General features: G+C 39.3%; 1 protein-coding gene across 5 annotated transcripts in view; it reads left to right on the forward strand.

The window, feature by feature from the left end:
• The window catches only part of LOC115581576 (zeta-sarcoglycan), a 377,326-nt gene that overhangs the window by 284,767 nt on the left and 69,110 nt on the right, over positions 1-23,449 (forward strand). For all 5 annotated transcript variants that reach the window (XM_030416802.1, XM_030416820.1, XM_030416785.1 and 2 more), the window contains one exon: positions 20,907-20,994. In XM_030416802.1, the coding sequence (XP_030272662.1) occupies positions 20,907-20,994 (88 nt within the window). The remainder of the gene's footprint in view (positions 1-20,906; positions 20,995-23,449) is intronic.

Here is a 23,449-nt window from a genome sequence, read left to right on the forward strand (position 1 = left end):
TTTTTGTAAAACCCAGTCACTGAGGAGCTGACAGACTGCTTGTCTGCTGTTTCCTACAAGTAAAAAAATTCAAATCTCAATCTGAAACAATTATGACTTCCTCTTCAATGTTTTCAACTTCTTTTTCAAAATATGACATATAAATTCTCATAATATTACAACTTTTCTTAAAGAGGTCATATTAATGCTAGTTTCAGTCTTTCAGGTTTATACTTTTATGTGGGGGTCCTAGTAGAATAGGTTAATATACTTTTCACACTGTGTCTTGAACGCTTGTTTTAGCTAAAGATGGAGAAATTTTGCCTTGGTTCAATCTTCGCTGAGAGTTGCGCATTACTTAATGGGCAGGATGTAGCCACTCGGAGGCAGAGTAGGGCGGGTCATGCTGAGCAAGGAAGTGTGATCTAAAATAGTGCTGCTACAGCAGTAGCAATTGTATGACTGACTGGAGTGTATATAAATTATATAGTAAATATATACAAATCTATATTTATATAACACCTGTTACATGGTGAAGCACATAATTTACAAATGCAAAGGTTCCACTCCAAACCAGGTGTTTCAGGCATTGCAGAAGCAGTGTTTTCTGTGGGACAGAGTAATTCCCTTTTGCAAAGCCCTTTGAGCTTTTTCATTTTGCAGACCTTTTACATGCACAGAAATGTCATTTAAAACAATAAAGGACAGGTAAAAACCCCAAATAATATGACCTTGTTAAAACACTTAAATCAAATTGTTTATTATTCTTCCAACTAGGATTGGTGCTCATACCATATTTTAACTCTTCTTTGTTGAGTTTGCTTGGTGCCAATTCGTTGAACTCCCTAGCCAGTTGATTCAGTGGATTCTGTCTCTGTCTTAAACACAAATACACATAAATATTGTGTAAACAAATAAGCTTTAGATATTTGTTTGACATCCATACAAGAAATTTGAATTCTGACTCACTCATGCTGAAAAGTCACTCACTTACACCCCAGAATACACATCGACAGTGCATTTACAACCACCCTGGCACACACCTTGTCCCCGCTGGCATTATGTATTCACAGGTTGTTTCCAGGGGAACGGTCACAATCCACTGTGTGAAATTAATTAAGGGTGGACATTTGAATTAATTAACTGGACGGGAGTATGGCATTACACTGCTCTGGCCTTATGACATTAAACACACACTCTGGCTCATACGCACATGCTGGCAGAGACACACATGCGTGCCGTGAGGAGACACACACAGATTAGATTTAATTACCAGTGTGCAGATCATTGGTACAATGTGGTTCAGCCTTAATTACATATTGTACTCTTCCTCTCTGTGTGTGCGTGTGTGTGTATGAGAGGAATTGCCGGTAAGAGAAAAAATAGTAAGTAGATCAGAAGCATTTCAGTTACATGAATGTGAGTGCAAAGTAAGCACGTTCCATTTTCTGCTGCTCGGGTGAAACATTACATCTTATGCGAACTCAGCTGGAAAGGAGAGCTTTCACAGTTGCAATACTTGTCTCTACTGACACTCACAAATTCTACATAACACCTGTATTTTGAGTTTAAAATGCTCACCCTGTAGACTGGCACTGAAAAGCTTGTTTTTTGCTGGGGACCAGGGGCGGTTCTAGGGGGGGCCAACAGGGGCCAGTGCCCCCGTAACTCTGAGTCTGGACCCCCCTGTGGCCCCCCTGACAGGCATTCTGCATCAATAACACAATGACAGATTTCTTGCAATTATTTTGTTCTGAAGGGAAAAGCAGAAATAAATTGTTTCAGCAGTTTACTACCCAATCAAAATGGCTGAAATTGTAAACACTGCTTTGTCCAAATGAGGGATTTATCCTTTTTTCCGGGTTGTATGTGCCCCCTTACAAAAAAGCCGGCCCCAACCTGGCCCCCCTATCAAAACTAGTCTAGAACCGCCACTGCTGGGGACAGTATTAGTTCTGATACATGGCTGCTGAGAGCCAGTTTCACTGCAAGGCAAGAATTAAAATGTACATAAAAACTAATCAACCCTTCTTTCAGTATAACTATAACCTAATGTAATAACATGTGGTAATTAAAAAAATAAACATGTAATTAATCTGAATTAACATTCATAAGGGTTAGATTGTGGTTTGAGCTGATTGTATTGAGTCAAATAGAAAACAAACACATGGTCACACCACAGTGCCAAAACAAACAAAAGACATTTTTAGTTGTTAAAAATCAGTGGTCCAATCTTTTATTACAAAGACTAAGAACTGAGACAGGAGGTGGTTGACATATTTTGCCAAGCCCTTGTTTAAATTACAGGCTACAATTCCTCTGAAAACAGCCTCAGGTTAAGCATCCTCGCTCATTTATAATCTGCATTATAAATGCAGCAGAACTCCTGAGGTAAATTTAAGGGACAACACCTCCTGGTTAAGTGCTCCAGGTCTGGTGAATAATTTGAGGAAAGTAGTGTGACATCAGGGAGATTAAGTAGCACACAGATTTGTTGATTAAGTAGCACACTCTGCCACTCTGGCTTACATGTGGCTTCTTCCACTGAATCTGCCAAAACAGTAGAACTGCGGTGTCGTGAGTGTTTGGTTTTAGCCAATTTATTTTTGCACTAACAGCTGGCAGATGAGGCGGTGTGAGCAGCTCACCTAGCTCGTAGTCTTTCAGATGGGAGTGGACACAAATCTACCCTAAAGCCTTGAATAATTCAACCATAACAGTTTTTTACTTTTATCAGAAGAATTTAAAAAAGGAGTAAAATAAAAGTGAGCTGAGCGGTGGACAGGGAAAGGATGGGCCAAGCAGACATGTCTGATTTTGAGCGAGGCTGAGCCAATCTCTCGAGTGGCTACAGTCTTCCTCTTCCTTCCTGCCAGCTGCTTTGCTTCATTATAAACACAAAGCATGGTAGTGAATATTTATTATTAATTCCAGTATAACACCTTTAATATTTTTACGGGACATGTTTAAGGAGTGTTTGCTGATTAGGTGGTTTTGAGTGTGTAAAATTAAGTTAACTTGGTTTTATATTCAAGTGAAGTGGGTGAGTTTCCCTTCATAATGGATGGCTGGTAATCGAAGATACAATTTGGCAGACTGGAGTTTAACACTTGTTGTCAAGGTAGGGCATCCTTTGAACGGAGTTACTATATAAGGAAAACGCCTCTAGCACTTGCAAAGCCTCTCCCTCCTTCCTGTAAAGCGCCAACAGCAGCAGCATTCTGACATGCGTTCCCTCTTGATGTCACATGGTATTCTTCTAGGTAAAATTATGAAGGACTATGGTTGCCCTGACATAGAGGTCCACAGTCACCAGGGACGGCACAGTGACATAACAATAGATCTGCCACTGAGAGAATCCCTGCACTGGACTCAGATGACAGCCTTGGCACAGCTGAGGTGATAACTGAAGATCCTTTACTCACTTAAAATGTTGTAGCCTGGCACAACTGTAGAACAGAAAAGACAGCTATCATAAAAATGAAAAAAATAAAATAAAATAACAATGGGAAGCCTTTGTGGTGCTTTGATCTAAGCCAAGAGATGAAACTGGAAAGATGTTGCCTTACTCACTGGTCTTGCCAGCTGCAACAAAAAAATACCATCCTCTGAAATCACAACACACGTGAGACTAAAAAGTGACTCCTTCAAACTTTAAAGCCATAAATATGACAATCCCTGATGTGTCCTGTCAAAACCAGAGGGCAAGCATTTAAATTGACTGATAACTGGTCTTGGTATTAATAATTAGATACCAGGTAGATCTGGGATATCCAAACTTAGCCAAGTCAATCAAGTTCATTCATGTAGCTCCAAATCACAAGTCACAATACAGGACCCTCTGTCAGAACAAATACATTTGAAAAACCTAGAACAATGAACAGAAGTGTATTCATCTTAAGACAAAGAAGTACAAGATACAACCAAAAACTTTACATTTATAAAATAAAAAACTATAAAGTGATTGAATGCAAATTTTAATTTTGAGAAATTGAAAGTAAGATACCTATTACTGCAAAATGTCACGGATATTAAGCTGCAGGTATAAAAGTCAATGGAGTGAAGAATCCGGTTCAATAAAATAGCAACCAGCATCATATGCTGGAGGAGGTCTTTATGACTAGGACATCAAAACCATCTCTATAACACAGGCCTGGCAGGAGGATAAACATACAGCACATATAAGAGGCAAACTCAGTGATATATCATTCTGGGTGTGGGTGCTACAGTTCCTCATTAACAACAAACGTTGCAAAAAACAAGACAGAGAAACAATGACAGAACTCACACCAGCTTGGTATCCAGGAGGATTAAGACCCAGATCAAAGAGGTGTGGATGAAACACAGACAGGGACCACAAACCAAAACTGAGAACAGAAAAAGTGAGAAACAGAGAGAAAGAAAATGAGGAATCCAAACAGAAAGTCCAACTATCAACAGCTAATGCAACCTGTTGCAGAGGAGTTAGAACTCACAGAAACAGAAAGGCACATTCAGAAGTACTAAATGATACAAAATTTGTACAAATATTCACTATCCAGACATTGCTTTGAGATGAGAGTTGTTTGATATCATCGTATAAAAATGACTGAATGTCTGTCCCACGCAGATCTTTCAGAGGGAGCACTCATATGTACAAGAAGGTGCAAGAAAGTAAGTAACAGCAGAGGGAACTAAGGTTAAGGACAAGGCACTAGATGGAGATCAAAGCCAGATATAACAAGAATGTAAATAAGCTGGGGGTCTTCAGTTGCCTGGAACACTGAGCGTTGAAAATTAATTGAAGAGGAGACAGTTGAATGAGAGATCAAGGGGAAAAAGACAGAAAAGAGAGATGAAAGAAGTGTGATTTATCCTTTGAAAAGTCTGGTGTCCACAATCTTTTTCTTGTTCCACCTTTTTCCCATTCTTTACTTCTTGTAAAGCCGGTGTATTACATTTTTTTTACAGCCTCATCTTGAGAAATATTTCTGCTCTTCTTCTACTTCTTTTTTATCAATGCAGCCATTTCTTCCTTGTTCCAACACTGGGCACCAGTCGCTAATACCATAGTGCACTCTATTCAGTAATTGTTTTAATATGCCTTCACGTTCAGCACTGCCTGAAAGAAGTCTCTGCTCAAATATTATGTTAAAGCAATTTGACACTGGAGAAACAGTGTAGTTAGTGAACAGCTATCTGCTTCAGTACTTGCAGTTCATTGTTATTGTTTATTTGTCTGTGCTCCTTACGGTAACATATGTGATACATCTGGATGTTTGTGTCAGTTAACAACTTGATGTATGACCTATTTTTGTCTTTTTAATTTGCCATTGTCATATTTATGTTTCAAGCCCCCTTAAGGCAGCCAGAATCAATATTTTATTATAACAGTGTATCACATTGCAATGTGAAAACAATGTGACGGTGTGAGAGGGGACTCTCATAGCAATAAACCTACACAGAATTACAGCCTAAATTTGGCTGACCCACCACGAAAGCTCATTGTTTTGTTTTTTCTATACTTTTTTTTGTTTTAACTTTATTGGTCTGTTCCCTCTCATTGCTCATTGCATAGTTTGCGACTAGCTGGTGAATGTAGTGGAGCATTTACCAGCTAATGAGCCAGGTATTTCTCTCAGGAGTTGGTACAGACCAAAGCTAAAAGGAGAGTAAATGTTCGACTGACATGTGACTCCTAATGAATAATAATCTTGCTCCAAGACTGCTAGATTGTGTACTAAGCAAATGTTTGCCGATAAGTTCACCGTACCAAAGAAAATAATGGTAAGATTTCAGTGTTCTGTTCACAACTTGTTTCCACTGCTCCCAGATGACCCAAAAAAATGCAGCCCAAGACAGGTTAAAGGTCATGTGTGATCTGTTTTAAAGTCTTTGCATTGTTCTTTGGAGAAAGTGGAAGAGAATAAGTAAGTGAACTATTGTATGTAGCTCTGGTCTGCAGTGTGCTATTCACCGCTCAGATACCATCAGTTTATTTCTTCTTTTTATTGAAAGTGATTTCCAAGATGTATTCTTTTTCATGCTTTAAGTCGGCCTACTCTTTTGTCCTATCCCTGATATCCATCCTCAATCTTCTGTCTCTTGCCCCCTTTTTGTCTTCTACGTTTCATGTACTATTTAAAGAATGTATTAGGTTTTACCTCGTCTTTTAAGATAAAATGAAAGTCTTGAAAATCCCCACTACTGCAATTTTGTGATGTGTCTATGTGCACTCAGATCCACTCATATATCATTTCATCATTCATAATGACCTGTCATTGTGGACTGATGGTGACAAAGTCATCTCTCTCATCTCTCAGGTCCCTTGGTTGCTGATGTTCGATGCAGAGAATAAATTAAGTCACAACCGATCTTTTCATGCAGGCGAATAATGACACCATGTTCACTGCATATTATGGAGAAAGATTGTATTCCAACAGGTTAATTTAGCTTTATGGGTTGGAACCGTTCTCCGTCCCTTGTATTCGTTATGTCTTATCCTTCAGACAAATTCCCAGTTGTCCCTCTTAGACTCTCATCTCATCATCAACCATTCCCATGTCCCATTTTATGCAGTGTTTTGCCATCAAGAGAATCCACTTCATCTCTCTCATGTCCCACCCTTGTAAACCATTCCCAGTAATTATGGGAGCAGCTACTCGGCTGGGGATTTCATCACATGGCTGAGAGCTCTGCAGAGATGCCAACATCAGGAAATCCTTGTCACAGCAATGAGACACTAACAAACCTCAAGACATATTGAACTCAAAAATGAGCCAAAAAGCCTCGAGGAGCTGTGATTAAAGCCTCAATTCAGAAAGCAAATGCAAACACAAAGGTTGCCCTAGTAAGGAATGTTAGAGATGAGGTAAAAAGAAATAATAATAATAATTTTTCCTTCCTTGATTGTCAGATGCAAAGAGTGACACAAATGTCACAATTTGTCTCCAAAAGAGCTAATTGTTACACTTGATTGGTTCTTGGCATGGCATAGAGTCTCAAGAATCCAGTTAGACGATCACTCTAAAACTTTTAGTCCGTCTACAAGTTTTGAAAAATCTGCCCAATTCGCTCTTCAAAGTGTTTCTTAGCAGACAAAGAATTGCACAGCACTTTTTTTCTTGTACTATTTAACAGGATTGGGTCTTTATAGAAAAATAAGAACATGAAAACTCCCGTCAGCCTGAAGCCCCCAGTGAATCAGAGTATTCAGTTTGAAGCAGCCACATCCCTTCCAACAGTGCTCCTTTGGGGGAAGAGAGAGGGCCTGGCATGCATTATTCAACAGCTATGACTATGGGATAACAAGCTGGTGAGGTTGAGCTGGATAAAAGACACATGAGTAAGTGTCGAGAGGAGAGAGAGAGAGATTTAATTGACACCTAGGAACACAACTCATGTTGATGCATTTAGGTTCTTATGTCATACTCGCTAGCTTCTGTACATCAATAACTGGTAAAACAAAAACTGCTTGTGTTAAAAGCTAGATTGTTGTTTCACTTCTTTGAAGAACAACTTACACTGTTTGTGTTCTAGATCATTCTTGAAACCGATAACCTCGGTTTACCCCGACCATCCAGATTAGTGTTGGAACCGGCAGCCTTTAGGCTAGTAACAGACCAGTAATGTAAGTACATCTACAAGCTATGATAGCTATCTGATCTGTGTGGCTTCAATGGAATGGATAGTCCTGAATTTGTAGAGGTGACAGGGTTAAAGAGAAGAGTCTGTGTAGCCATTAATCGAAAAAACTGGGCTTTAAACACACACGTACACACAAGCACCCATATACCCATGGGTTTGGTACAAATGAAAAAGGATCTTGTATGATCCCCTGGGGAATTGAATGGAACTCAGACGGCAAGGGAACTACAGTGAGAAAAGAGTGCTACCAGAGCAATAACACATATCTAAGGAATGGTATCAGATGCTAAAAGAATTTTGAAATACCTGATATCATTCCAAAGATGGCTATCTGGAAACCATGACTTGGCAGCACCTGAGAACCAGTGTGCCACTGATGGCAACAGAGTACCAGTCATGTTAGAGAGAATGTAAAGAAAAACAGAGTTTTGGGAGTAGTTGTCACAAGTTCTTTTCAATTATAGTATTCAGTAGGCTGCAAGTCTGTGTTTGTGTGCTTGCATGTGCGCATGCCTATGCATGTGTGTGTGGGTGTGTCAGCCAGTGCAGGTCTCAGAAACTGACTCTGATCAATAATCTATTAGCAGTAAGACATGAGCGCTTGGGCAGGTGTAAATACACACACACACACATACACACACACTAATACAGACATGCTAAAGCACATGTGCATTTAGACACACAGATGAACAAGGGCAGCAATCTTCACACACACATACAGCCATTACAGTAATTGCAGTCTCTTTCCACATGCAAACTCCATCTCTCATCTATCTCTTCACACACACACACACACACACACACACACAAACTTCTTCCAAGTTAACTTATTCCTCTTTCACCTCAAGTATTTGTACCACAGGGGAATATTTCATGGCAAATGGAGCATTGCAACTTTATCTGCTCCGCTCTGCTCTCCTCCTCCGTCCTCTCCACTTATCTTGTCTCTTCTCCTCTCCTCCAGCATGCCACAGGACACAGGGCTTGAGGGAAAATGTGCTTCTATAGAGACAAATGTGTTGCCACAGACATTTGTCCATGTTAATTTGGTTGCTCTGTGTGCGTTCGCTTAATGAGACTTCTGTATCCACTTCCCGAAGGTGGGTTTTGAGCACAAGCAGCATACTTAATAATGATGTATGTTCAAGTAGAGTATAATGACCTGGAGTAAGTATGACTGCTATGCACACCAGTGAATGTGGTATACCGTGTATCAGTGTAAACATATGTTTTATTTTATATATTAAACATGCTGCTTTGTACTGTTGTCCCACAGAGCAGAATCATGAGTGAACAACTCACTGCCATGACAACATAAATTATAACAATTTGCCTCTATGCAGGTTGAAAAAAGACAAAGAACACATAGCTACGTAATGCTCGTGGTGTACATTTACTGTGTACACAGTGAGTCACATACATGTGTTGACATTTTTCATTGCTGGATTTGCTCTGTGTGAACAGAAATTATGGGCCTTAGCAAAGGATGCGAACAAAGCCTGAGAAGTCCCCTTAGACAAGCACTGAAGCTGGTCTTGGCTGCCTGGGAAAAAAATGACGTTACTTTGTTTTAGTTTAATGCTTCAACCAAATCACCAGAATGAATGTTAGCAATGTAAATGTCTGTAAACCACAGATATGTTATAACTTGGTTTGGATAGGCTGAGGAAAATAATGACTTGTTGAGGGTGAGGAAAAGATTGTGTTTTGGCTTCAAATATTTGCTTTGGTTGCCACAAGCTCAGCATGAGATTCTCCTAACTTCCCATCAATAATATCTATTTTTTTTTCATTACAAATGTGGCCCCATATCTCCTTTAAATATCATATGGTTTCACACTAATAACTTCTTTCACTTGACTGGGCTGAATTTGTTTTTTCAGGATGGTGGGTGAGTGGCACTGTGGTAAGCACCAAAACGGTGCTAAAGGTTTGAACCTGCTGGCTGGATCCCTTCTGTGCGAAGTGTGACTCCTTATCGCAGTGTTTGTGTGGGTGTCTTCCGGGTCCATAGCTGCCATTAACAGTTTTCAATGTGAGTGTGTTATGCTTTAACCTTGTGATGGAGTGCCGACTTGTCAAGGTTACAGTATATAACGGCCTTCTCCTGTGCATGGAGTGAGAGGATATGGAACATAAATGGATGGGTGGATTTATGTCAAGTTTTGTAATATACAATATATTTATCTGGTAATATCATTTTTAGAAAAAACATTATTATTTTAAAATTGCTAAACATTTAAGATTATATTGTTGATATCATTTAATGAATGAATCAGACACTGCAGGAGAAATGGCAACCAGCCGAGAAGTAAAGAAAGTTGTATGCAGTTCATAGCAAAGTTCATTCGCTCTCCTTTTTTGGTTACTTTTTCCTATCATATCTTGAAAGGTTTTGTTCGGCCTCTACCGAAACTCACAAAAATATTTGACTAATGCCACAACAGGACTAACGCTATCCTTGCATTGTGAGCTTAAGACCCATTATATGAAAATGTATTCCAGCTCTAATCTGAAATAATATGTATAAGTCCCTCAGATGTGTTCTATCTTGAAGCCCTCAGGTTGGAAGGTGTCTTTTGGAAACCTTGCTTGAGGGATAGTTTTTGCAGATTTGTGGATTTTGAAATACATGGGTGGTAACTCCAAGCAGCATAGTAAGCCTTTTACCACAGATAAATGTATTTGAATAACTCATTTATGTACCATAGATTTATTCAGAAATAAACCCTTCAGTCTCTGTATAAGATGCACCAGGCTTTAAACCAACTAACATTTTAAACCCACCCGCAGCAATATGGGACCATCAGAGCATCAGCTGCTGCAGCCTATATAGAATACGGAGGAGATCGCAAGATTTACTGAGGTCAGGTGTGCCTGGTGAGTCACACACAATCGTCACCTAGGAGACAAAGATTGTAGGACCATGATCTTTTCTAAACCTGACTAGGTTATTTTGGCACCTAAACCTAACCAAACAGCCACTGTCTTATGTTAACCACGTGCTACATAGACGCTAAGGGGAACAGTACCTTGTGCGTCTGTCTAAGATGCAGAGGTGCGTCAGTGGTTGACTACCTGAGTTGAGAATGTGTTGGAATTACAAGTTGTTAAAATAAATATGATGTATACTTGTATTAAAATTACTACATACCAGTGTTAATTTCTTTGACGAAGACTATGATGAAAAATATTCGTCAACAAACCTTTTTCACGGACGAAAACTAAATGAAAACTAAATAAAAAGTCAGATATGATGATGAAGACTGTGAGAGCTAGGTCCAGGACGAAAACAAAGAATTGATATCTGGGCACACCTCACATATGACAACCAGCCGTCTGCAAACCGTGTGGAGCAAAAACACCACCAAATTGAAGCGACATTTACAGAGAGAGAGAGAGAGAGAGAGAGAGAGAGAGAAAGAGACATTTTCAGTTGACACAAACTGATTGATTCATTGTTATCAATTACTTATTGACTGAGATTAATTGATTGTAACTATGATTGAGTCAATCATAGTTACAGTATTACCAACAGTATAGATTAGAAGTAATTTGTTGTAAATATAGTTTTCCTTTATTTTTATTATTTATTATGTCCAAACCCTTGCTTTGGCAATATGTACAGTGTTACCTCATGCCAATAAAGCCATTTGAATTGAAATGAATTGAGAGAGAGAGAGAGATTTACCACTCACTAAGACTAGACTAAGACTAAAAGACTTAAGACTAGACTAAGACTAAAACTCTTATGATATTTAGTTGACTAAAAGATTTCAGATGACTAACATATGACTAAAACTAAATGGTGTGTTATTCAAAAGACTAAGACTAAGACTAAATCAGAATTTGCTGTCAAAATTAACACTGCTACATACTATATACTGTAAATATTTATCACACAATGGTGGCTCATCTAGCCTCCCTCTCCGCCAGGTTTTCTCTCCAGCTGGCATTTTTTCCTCGAGCTGTGTAACTTTTTTGACTGGTCCCTTAAGCTCCATACATTATCGTGGAAAGGCAGCAAGAAGAGGGCTGACGTAGCGCCTTCTGTTTATAGATCTATTTGGTGTGTCTATCTCTAAAACAAATGCTCTACGGTTTACCCTCCTCTGCCTTCCATCTCTATCTTGCTCTCCCTCCTTTTTTTTCTCTCTCCTCGTTTCAAGATTTATCGCCCTGCAAGCCTGAAGCCGGGAGGTCCCTGTTTACCCCGACTTCTCCTTCCCTGCCCTCCAACTCTCTTCCCTCTTTTTGTGCCCCCTTTTCCCCCCACATCCTTCCCCTCACTCAGCCTCTTTTTACCCCAAGCCCACCACTCCCAGCCCATCCATCTCTCTCACCCTATCTATCTCTCTCATCCATTCTATCTTTCTGTATCCATTTTCACCTTCCTCCCCCTCTGGTAAAGAACATTTGATTCTTTTGGAATCGCGACGGCAGAAAGAGCAATGGGGCTTGGTGGCACGGTGGAGCCTGTAACCCCAAAAAACTCTGCTAGAACACCCATTAAAAGATTTGTCAGTGTCGAGCCAATAACCTGCATCTTGACTCAGTACATTTTTCAGGATTAGGAACTACAGCATTATTTTATCCTATCAATCGCCATCAAAACTTAACATTGTATACTTTAAGTGGTCTGCTGTTTCCTTCGGTAAAAAGTGCTGTCAATTACAATAAAACAAAACATTTGAGATAGCAGGTTTTGGCAGGATTTTACCCATGCTACAGTCCAAGGCTATGAATCTTAAATTATGAAGCGATTGCCTGAAGCTTGTGAAAAGAAAGCAATTTATATTTAAGCATGGATTAATAGTTTCTATTGTTTTAGGTTATTGCCTGTTGATTTGCATGCTTCTATGACTGTTGTGGTGAAGTAATAGCCTGCTGTGCTGTTTTCCATATAAAAAGCAATGTATGTAATTATTATGTGCTTGATGTACTTGTGTTACATTTACCTTCCTATATAACTGAAAACTGCAACTACTGAATTGACCTTGAATATGCCTGTACACAAGTTTATCAGAAAAGCGATGAACATGTCTTCAGCTTTATCATACTTTTTTTTGTCCATTTTTCTTTTCATTCCTTCATCACAACCGAGCTGCCTGATTCAAGGTGAAATCAGGTCTGTTCTATCTATCATGCACCCCCAAATGAACTCAACAGAGCCCCACCAGAACCAGAAAAGGACATGTGAGAGACAGACTCATAATTAGGCAAGAGGATGAGAAGCCAACAGGCACCCGAAATCTTTAACCCTGTAGTCCTGGAGGGGCCCCTGATGTACAAGGGCTTCCAAATTAGCAGTCTCAGCTCGTTCTTTTTTTCCATCAACTAGCCAGAGCCGCCCTCAGTTGCAGAGTTGTGACCACAGTTTCCAGCAGAAGCCTTGAGATAAGCTAATAGGAGCCAGTGCAGTTGCTCAAATAGATTATTAATTCAATTTTAGATAAGGTTTTATTCTCACTGTGATTCTTTGGAGACAGCAATGTTGGACATTTTGATCATGGACTACTAATTGTAGTTTTGCTGTTTAGCTCACTTTCAAATCAGGATATTAATTACATAATTTAACAGTGCCCTACAAATCCATTTCAAATGATTTTGTAAAGAGTCTATGAATGGACTGTAGTCAGAAAATTAATCAAGCATCACCATGAGTGGTGTTTAATGTTTCTTCAATCCAACATTTTTGCTTTAAATCTTGCAAGTTAACACACACACACACACAGACACACACACACACACATATGCAGACACACTGATCAAACATGTCTTGACTGGCCCATTCTCTTGCTAGCTGCCAGATTGAGATGTTAGTTAAACTGATGTCAGAGCTGTTGACACAAAGCTTGTACAGGACACTGATGACATGGTAAACCGATGGTCAGGCCCCTGACTGCACGTGACGACCCTTGAACATATTAAACCCAAGTACCCAGAGCGAAAGCTTATGAGCAACCCTGGTTTATTTTTTGTTGTTACATGGCCGTGGGGACTGAAAACAACAAATTAGCACCGCACACCAACAAACACATCACTTATTTAATAGTCCCTGCTAATTAGCTGAATTAAAGTTGAAAGAGGAATGGGGTGACACTGCAGGCACTTTATCACACACTGTGTGATTGGTAGTCTAGTTTAGCTTTGATTATATACTTTGTACTTGTCTTTACTGATACATTTAAACAGCTCAACAATTTACTGCCTCTGTCTGCCTTGACTTTTTTATTCCATTTACCACTTTCTCTGCAACATCTTTGATAACTATCGCTCTGTTGTGTTCTTCGAGCTAATGGCGGGCTAATTAAGTAAATAACAGTGGGCTCTTCATAGATTGATGCAGAAATACAGATGAATGGACAAACTATAAGTGTCCAACTGTCTTCTGTTCTTAAACTGTGATTTGAATCCCGTCTCTCTCAGCCTTGTTTCAGTTTTAAATGTCTCTGTTGAGTCAGAGACTCAGAGCAAGTTTATAGCAAGTCTCTGCTCATTACATAGCTTTGTATCTTTACCATTTCAGTTCACTTTCACCTCTTCCATAGTGTCGTTTTTGACCATAGCAGGCAGTTGTTCTCAATGAAACAGGTCTTAAAACTTAACATACATTTTGTCTAGTTATGAATAGAGAGTGAACATAGGACTCTTCTATGTCTTCTAACTTCTGGATGTGTGAATAAACGAGCCAGCAAGTTTGGCATATCGACTTAAGAGACTACCTCCAAGTGGCCAAAGAAAATTATTACAGGTTCAAAACTTGAACAAAGAGTTGAATTATCAATCACTGAGAACTTTTAAACACCTTTATTTATTATTTATCTTTATTTTTCAGACATACAGCAAAAATAATAGACCTGAAAACAAGGAGCATTTCGAAAACTCAGGTGCCTGAGAGAATTTAAAAAAAATGTGTTTATTACATAACTTAGAATACATTCTATTGGTTTGGAGGTACAAAAGTTTGGCAGTACTTACCGCCACAACTGCCATAACTGTACATGGAGACATACTTTACTTCTGAACTGCTTTGTCCTATACAATTGCCAGAAATGTAACTGTACCCACAGAGTCCGACTGAGTGGCCAACAGACAGGTTGACTAGCTGAAGAGATGCCAAGATTTTTGACAGTCAGATAGACGGGAAGAGAATCAGACAGACAGAGATGGAAGAGCTGAAAGCTTTTTTATTTGATTGACAAATATTTTTTTTTCAAGACAGTCAGTGAGACAGACAATCACAGAGATAAAGTCAGGAGAGCTAAAAGCTGTTATTAGGCTGATGGCAAAGATGGATCAAACAAATGTATCTACCATGAGGCTTGAGTACATTGCTGTTAAACTGGATGCTGTATGAAGGCAGTGAGACAGACCCTCAGAGACAGACAGGAGAGCTGAAAGCTGTTAGAGCAATGATTCAACACAAATAACCAATCACATCACTCATGAACCTTCAGTCCAGACATGTTTAGGCTGACAGTCAGACAGGCAGTCAGTTATAGGAGTGAGACCGTCAGTGCGACAGGCAGGCTGAAAGCTGTTATTAGGACCCATCTTTACTGGTGGCTGGAGGCTGTGATGACGAGCCACAGCTTATTATTACCTGACTAATTACATGGGCTACCTCAGGCTGGCATCCCTCCGCCTGTATTTATAATCAAAGTGAAATTAAACTATTAACTGAATTAATGGCGCTGTGGTGTATGTTGTGTCAGCTCACAAGAGAGAGTGTTATGTGTGTCCCTTTATTTGTGCTGCTGTGCACATTTCACACGATGAGGGGAGATTTATGAGCGAGACGCTAAACACAAAAGCCAGAGGGACAATGCAGAGAGCGGCAGAGGGAGATAAACAGGGAAGTGAACTGAGCATAAAGCAAACATCACAAATGATGTACGGTTCATATGAGACAATGCTACCTGTGCTTTTATAATTGATTTTTCTGTGTGGTGATTGGTTACAGCTGAGCTGAGTTAAAGAGTCAAGGTTTCAACTTCTTTCTTGAGATCTATATAGCTATTTCTGTCACATGTTATGTATGTAGAAGGTCCAAAAGTGTACGCTGTTACCCTCATAGGTAATAGTTTCATGTATATTACAGCCAGCTTTTTACCCCGGCTATGTGTGTGTGGCCTTTCAGAACAGTTGCAGACACATTTGTCGTTGTCTCGATACCCCTTCCATTCTTATGAAATGGAAATATTATATCAATGATATCATGATATATTAAATCAATGAAAATCTAAAATATTAACATTCTAGGGGTTTTCATTTTTCATCATGTGTGTCGAAATATCATGTAATGATAATTTGGACCCCCATTAGCGGTTAAATGTAATGGCTATTCTTCTTGAGGGACATGGTAAGAAAAACATGCCTTCACAAGCTTTCACATCTAATTGCATCGCTAACTCTTACCTATATACCGTGTGTATTATATATATATATATATATATAATATATATATATATATATATATATATATATATATATATATATATATATATATATATATATATATGTGTGTGTGTGTGTGTGTGTGTGTGTGTCTGTGTGTGTGTGTATATATGTACCATGTCTACTTTATATGTAGCTTACTCTTGCACACCATTTTGTCATTATTGAACTTTGTTTTCTTTCAAAATGACATGTTTTAAATATGTGATGCTGCACACTTTTTTTTCCCTGTGACTGCTCTAGGAAACTTCTCTCTGTAGACTTGAATTATATTATTATAATGCATATAACACAGGGTAGCTGATCTAGAAATGTGTGATGTGTTATAAGTGCAAATTCTGTAGGGCACTTTGATATTGTGTTGTTTAATCAGTGTGCTTGAATAATTATTGTGTGTAAATGTGGTTTTGCATGGTGTTGAGTCTTATCTGAGGTTGACTCATCTGTAATCATTGTGAGGTCGCTAAATATTAGCCACAACAAGATTTGCTGGCAAGTTTGTGAATATGTATCTGTAGGAGTTCATCTTGCCATGTAAGACAGCTGCTGTCTTCAAATGCACACATGCTATTGTCAGCAGAATATGTAAATCTCAATGCAAGTAGCAAGAAAACTAGACACATTGTACAAACTTTGCCCATACATGTAAGTATAAACCTCCCAAAGTTTTCTGTAATACAAGCACAGATTAGTTTTCTAACATCAAACAATGTGAAGATGATGTATGCATCACCCAATGGATTGATATCTAAGAAATGGAAAGATTGCAATTCTGTAGTGCACCAATCTTTCTCATTATAACTATAACAACATCAAACTAACATTAAAATAACAACACATCAAACCATCATCAAACATCATGAAACCCTTGAGATCAGAGCTTTGAAGAATGAATGTCATTGAGAGAAGTGAACCTTTAATGTCACTGAAAGCTAGCTGAAGTGGTTCTCAACCAGGGCCAGCAGGTAATGAAGGTTTGCCTTACCTAAATTTACTTCTCTAGACTATTGATTATATAAAACAATGTGTTCATCGCAGTTAGATCCACAGAATATTCCGGATGGCTTGATCATAAAATTAACATCATATATATCCGCAGCCTCACCCAGCCCCTACTGTGTGTTCTCAACCCATTGTATATGGAGGGACACAGCAGTATATTGTGGTTAATCAGTGCCTTAACAATGTTGTTTATGTAACATTTTTAGCAATATAACCACATTTAATTAAACTAAACTAGTGCAGTGCCCGTAAGAAAAATGTATTCCTATAGAAAAGTGGGAGGTTAAGTAGCTTTTTCATGGATGGCCAAATGAGGCTGTGTTTGAAGGTGGGACGTCAGGTTTGTTGTGAAATCCGATATTCCAGGGTATAATTGGCCGTTTTTGACTATTAAAAACTATTTACTTGGTGTCATTATTTTTTTAGCACAACCTCACATGTGACTGTAGAGTTATTTTTTTATTTTGACATACTGTATTAACACAATGGACCTAAAATCACAAAAAAAACATAAAATTCGAGTAGAAAAAGTTAGATTTTTTTACTGTGAAAACCACAAATATGTTTACAAACCATTTTTTATTACTTAAAATATAAACAACAATTTATATTTGCATTATATGTGCATAAATTTTAAAAATGTACGAAGTTACATGTAACTATTTACATTCAAATGCAGGCAATGCTCATTCAGCAGTCTCCTAATTGTTTTGACTCATTAAACAAAAAAACGACTCCACTACACACGAAACACACTACACCAAACACTACATAACACACTAACTATACACTCCAAACACGCTAAATGTCACAAATCTCTCAACTCTCAGTATCGCTGTCTCTACACCGACCGTCGTTGCCTGTCATTCATCTGCTTACGTCCCTCCCACAACTTCCTGTTCCTCAACAACCAAACTTGCTGCTTGGACACTTTCTTGACAAAAGCCCGTTTTTACTGTTTCTTCTGCACCAGACACAAAGCAAACGTGACGGCAATGTTCGCGAAAAAGCGTGGCGGACATTATTTACCCTAAGTCCGGTTTTGGACGTGCCGGTGAGTCCGGTCCATCACCTCAATCGGGAGGTGGGCTGTGTAGCTAGCGGATAGCAGCTAGCGGCTAGCAGCTAGCTACACACGAACATCCAAAGATCTGATTCCACTTTGTTGACCGCGCGTCTCCGGATCTCCTCAGACCCGAACAGACTCGATCCGGACTCTTTTAGTCTCATTAATCCACAACAGTCAGTTTAGATGCACAGAACAGAACGGGACCGAACCGCCCGCAAAATCCCAGTCCAGCTCACGCCGCTGCAGGTATAAGTCTGCTTGTGGTGGGGGGTCGCGGTGGGCTCTGCAGTGATTGGCTCTGGTGCGCGAGTGGCTACGGTGTGCAGTGATTGGCTCTGGTGCGCACGTGACTGTGGTGGCTCCGGTGGACAATGCTCGAATTTGTAAAGCATTTATGAAATAATTTATTAACGGTATCATTGCAATCCAAACAAATGCGAAATAGCACACCCTTGAACCATGCAGCAGCCATGTTGAAACTCTCAGGTCAGTCTGATCCTGATCCGCAGAGATATTTGAGGAATACACACACACACACACACACACAGACAGAGGTTACTCGCTTTTATAGAGAGATAAAAAAGCATTTCTGTTGGGATAAATGTGCATTTTGCAAACTGAGTGAACTTCATGAATTATTCACATAGCACCCAGCTATGTGATTTCTTCACAGTGTCTGTTAATTGGCCCAAAGAATGTGTCATAAAAACACTCCACATCACTATGTTAACCACAATAGTTTTGAAGACTGCTCACTTGAGAAATATTTATTTTACAACCGAGTTACCAAAAATATGAGCAACATCTGACTGGATTCAGCATATCACATGGCAACGTGAGTGTTAACAAGTGCAGCAACTGCCCATTCAACCGTTTTGTGTGATGACTCTCTGAATACATTATATTATTTGAGTGGTAACAAAAGTAATTATAACCATTTGATTTCTCAATTGGTGCTGTGAATGGTGGTTATTGTTGGTAGGCTAACGGTAAGGACTAGCCATTATTGTTACCTGCTCCTACGTTTCACATAAGCATGGCCGATCAGATTGTTTGGCTTCAATCAGCTGTTGTGTAAATAGACATCAGCAGCTGTTTAATATGCAGCAATTATTTATTGCCTGTATTTCCATGCATTTGCATATGAGTGCTTCATCGAATAAGATTTTCCATCTGTGGTCGCACTTCTAACTGACAGAGTCCTGCACTAAGTGAATGGGATCAGGCCTGTTCATGCACACTGCCCATTGAGCTGGAATGATTCAAAGCACATTACATCTGTCATGCTTTACAAAGCGCCCATTGCCTTAAACAGAGTGGAAAGATAATATAGTGAAGCCTATCACACGCCCCGTTGAAAATAATTAATCCAGCACACATGCGTTGGGAAACAGATGAGAGAAGCAATGCACAATAAACAGTGTGGATAACTCATTTGTTGTTTGGCAAATTTGCTACCTGACTCTGTATGATTGGGTGGTATGTGTCTGTGTGTACATGCACGGAGGTGGGTTGTGTATAAACTTGCACCTGAGCATTTATATGGATGTAAGTGTGTGCGCCACTGTTCACATCAAGAATCTCTATGGTGCATACCCACATGTTGTCGCACAGTCCTGTTTGCAACTGCTTTGTGAATGCACTTTTTTGGTTTGTCTGTTCCATAACTTTGTATTTGTCCCTCACACTTGTGCGGTTGTTTGTCTTCGTGATCAGCTCATCCTGGGAGTCTCTGGCCGCTCCAAAATAGAGCACAGACAGGTGTGACATATTAGAAATTTCGCATAAGCAGACCACAAAACAATGAATATCCATCCATATCAAATGGCAAAACAGAGAGGTAGAGGGGTGAGAGAGGGAGATTGAGAATGAAGAGGAAGGAAAGAGAGGGGGGAAAAAGAGGATTTTTCCATTTCAACGGATCAACGACTTTCCAATTTTAACACAGTTCTCATTTGGAATTCAGACAGGAATGCAGCAAGATATTAATTTGGGGAAATCAACAGAGAAATTGGGTCACCTGTGAGCTATTCATTTCACGCCGCCAAAACAAATAAGCAATTTAAAGGAGAGAAAGGGAGAGAAGTGAAGGGAATGAGAATAAAAAAGGAAATTATGTTAAGTGCAGAGATATAATGAATAAAGGCGAACAGAAGAAAGGGTTGTTTTAGAACAGGATGATTTCTCAGACTGATGTACACAGTAGAAAAAAGGAGAAAGATGGGGGGCCAGGGGAGTTAGAGAGAGCGTGAGAGTTTAGAACTTAATCAAAATGGCAGACACGGAGTTTAGCATTCATTGCAACACACATCAACTGAAAGTAAACTAATATGTGTGTAGTGTGTGGCTTAATCAGACTCTGAAGAGGGGAGCAGAGGTCAGGGTCATGGTTGCATTTAGCTCATTTAAGTTGAAAATAATTGCCTTTTTGCGAGTATCCCCGCACAGAGATACACTATAGAAAACAAGCAGACACACTCACAGACAATATGCTGTTTTCATTATGCAAATTGAATGCAGTGTGTCAGACTGGCAGAAGAGAGGCAATCAAGTGTGAACAGAGATGGTTGATACAGGCTTAGGCAGTATTGGTTATACAGGTTAATGCAGTATTGACTGGTAGCTACAAGGGTGAGGGCAAGGGCTACTGGGGAGATGAACAGTGTGTGAGTATGGAAACTGAAGGTATATCCGTATGCATTGATTGGTTTGCAGGAAATACAAATTGCTGTTGTCTTAATCATCTTTCTCCCTCTCTCCTCCTCTTCAGGACAGTCCGTTGATCCTCCAGTCAGACAGAAATGTGACGGTCAATGCTCGAAATGATCAGGGACAACTGACTGGTCAGCTAACCGTGGGTAAGACACACAAATACCACACAGACTACATTGGTGGTAAACATGTCCTTTCTCGAAAAAAAAAAAACCTTCAAACCGGATCATTTCTCTAAGACAGGCAGTTTTATTGTTTTGTTTGTGCTTGAATTCCTAAATGAATTTACCTCCTTCTGTTTACCAAACTAAATGCTATCTGTTTCCATTAGTGTATCTCACTGAGGCTGACAGCCGTGCTGTTTTCTCAAGTAAATCATTTTCCCCTGCTCTTATTTGATTAGTGAGGGCCCAGTGTCCTACAGAGGATGTTATTTAGAGGACATATGTCATGTTTTCTGACATATTCTCATGGGACTCGATAACTTAAGAAAAGTCTAAGAGCATGAATGAAACAGTTTTTAATAAATAAGCTACAGTGTACCCACAATCAGTGGGCACATTTTTTATGTTTATGATCATAGTAGCAATAGTAGCAATAACTGTAAGTGGGTGTAAAATTTTAGGAATTTGGAAAGAGTAAGTAAGTAAGTAAGTAATGGCTGGCCTGGTTATAGTGTAGAGGTAGTAAAGAGCAGTCTTTATGGTCTAGCTGATTATGAGACTCCGGCCCTGTCCACACGAGCACAGATATTTGTGTATTTTGGCCTTCTGTACTGGCATGAACAGCATTTTAGGTTTCTGAAAATAGACCCTTTGGAAAAATCCTTCCCGAGTGGAGACATTTAGAAACTCTGTGTTTATGTCTGAATAGGTAGAAACAGAGATTTTTTTGGAAATAGTGATGCAGACAACTATGTTTGCTTCCTAACTGGTTCTTATCAGTGTGTGTATGTAGCATCATTGGCAAAAGTGATGGGCAGTATTATTGGTGCCCCTCAGTGAATTAAGTCGCTGAGACAAAGGACTCAGGACAGAAGATTATGATGGCTTTAACTGGAGTTCAGAGCAGGTTAAATATGAAATAAAGTTAGCTCTGAACTTTTGTTCCTGTCTTGTTGGGATTTAACATCGTCTCTTCTTTCACAATTCACAAGCCACCAGGCGACACTAAAAGGCCCTGTGAGCATTTCCTTAGAATTGGAGCACAAAGAGACGCAATGATTTTTTTAGGCTCCAAGTATCACAATGAGTAGTAGTCACGCTGCACTTTAATTAACACTTCTGGACTTCTCATAGCCTGTGTGTCGTTTGGCAGAGTGATAGCAGTAAGTGTGAGTGTCATGTATTGGATTTGTACTCTAGAGATGTAAGTTGTTTAAACGATGGATTTTTGCTGTTGTGTCCATGATATGGGAACACTGTCACGTCGTTACATACACCTTTACTGGTGATGATGAGCAAAAATAAATAGTATTAATAATATCAGACTTTGTGTCTTCAAGCATACCAAGCACTGTAATGTTAACCACAAAGTAAAAATCCACAAAGTTTGTGCTGTTATGACTAATGAAATCACATAAATTAGAGATTTAGAAATATTCAAGAATTCAACACTGCTAAAACACCTCTAAATACTAATTAATTGAGAAGTCCTCATTTATGCCCCCTGGAAATTAACTTTTGAAATAAAAAAATAAAAAAAATATTTTTTTCTCTGAACAAGTTGACATTGCCACTTATCTCAACTTAATCACTTCTGTGCCTATAAAAATTGTTACAGTTGTGTTTTGACGAGTTCAAAAAATTAAATGTTAAAAGTGTGTGCCCGGGTAGTGAAAAATACAGTTGCCTAAATTAAACATGAGGTGTGTCACATTCCCTCTCAGTGTATCTCATCCTTTTGCTGCTTTATCCCTGAAAACATTTGCACATTCAGAATTATTTGTTTATCTGCTTCCCATCTAACCCCTTGAATACAACAAGTACCAACTCATAGACCTGACTAAGTATTTGGTGCTGATATCAGAATTTAGGAAGTTTCAGAGACCGGATAATTGCTGAGTAGCATTTACAGTGTGACAGGTGAGGTGAATGATATTTCCAGGTAGAAGGCTCCTCTGCACTGTCTTTTTCTTTGATGTGAGCGCAGCGTATAGATATTAATCTCCTGCAGGCTGGCCAGGAACGTCTGGTGTCTTTCTACGCGCACGCACAGATTTTCTTTTCTGACACTTTGAAGGTTTGAGATCCCTGACAGCTCACCCCCTGCCGTTAAAACTCCCTAAAGCTGCTTTCCTCACCAAGAAAAGCACTTTAATGCTTATGCGTGTCTGAGTGAGTGTGTCTATCTTTGCAGTCAGTGAAATCAGTCTGTTTTAAAACTAGACGGCCAGACAGCCTACTGAAGCTAACTTCGTCAAACTGCTACAGAGTGACAAAAAGACTGCTGTGTAACCTTACTTGTGCTGTTGTTGAACTTACATTTGCACATAAATGATGAATTATCATGCGGATATGCTCTGTCTGTCACACTCACGCACACAGAAACACAAATTACACGAAAACTCTTACTTTCGGTCTCACATTTTCACTCACCCAC

The sequence above is a fragment of the Sparus aurata genome, chromosome 1 (genome assembly GCF_900880675.1).
Source record: "Sparus aurata chromosome 1, fSpaAur1.1, whole genome shotgun sequence".
Lineage (NCBI taxonomy): Eukaryota > Metazoa > Chordata > Actinopteri > Spariformes > Sparidae > Sparus > Sparus aurata.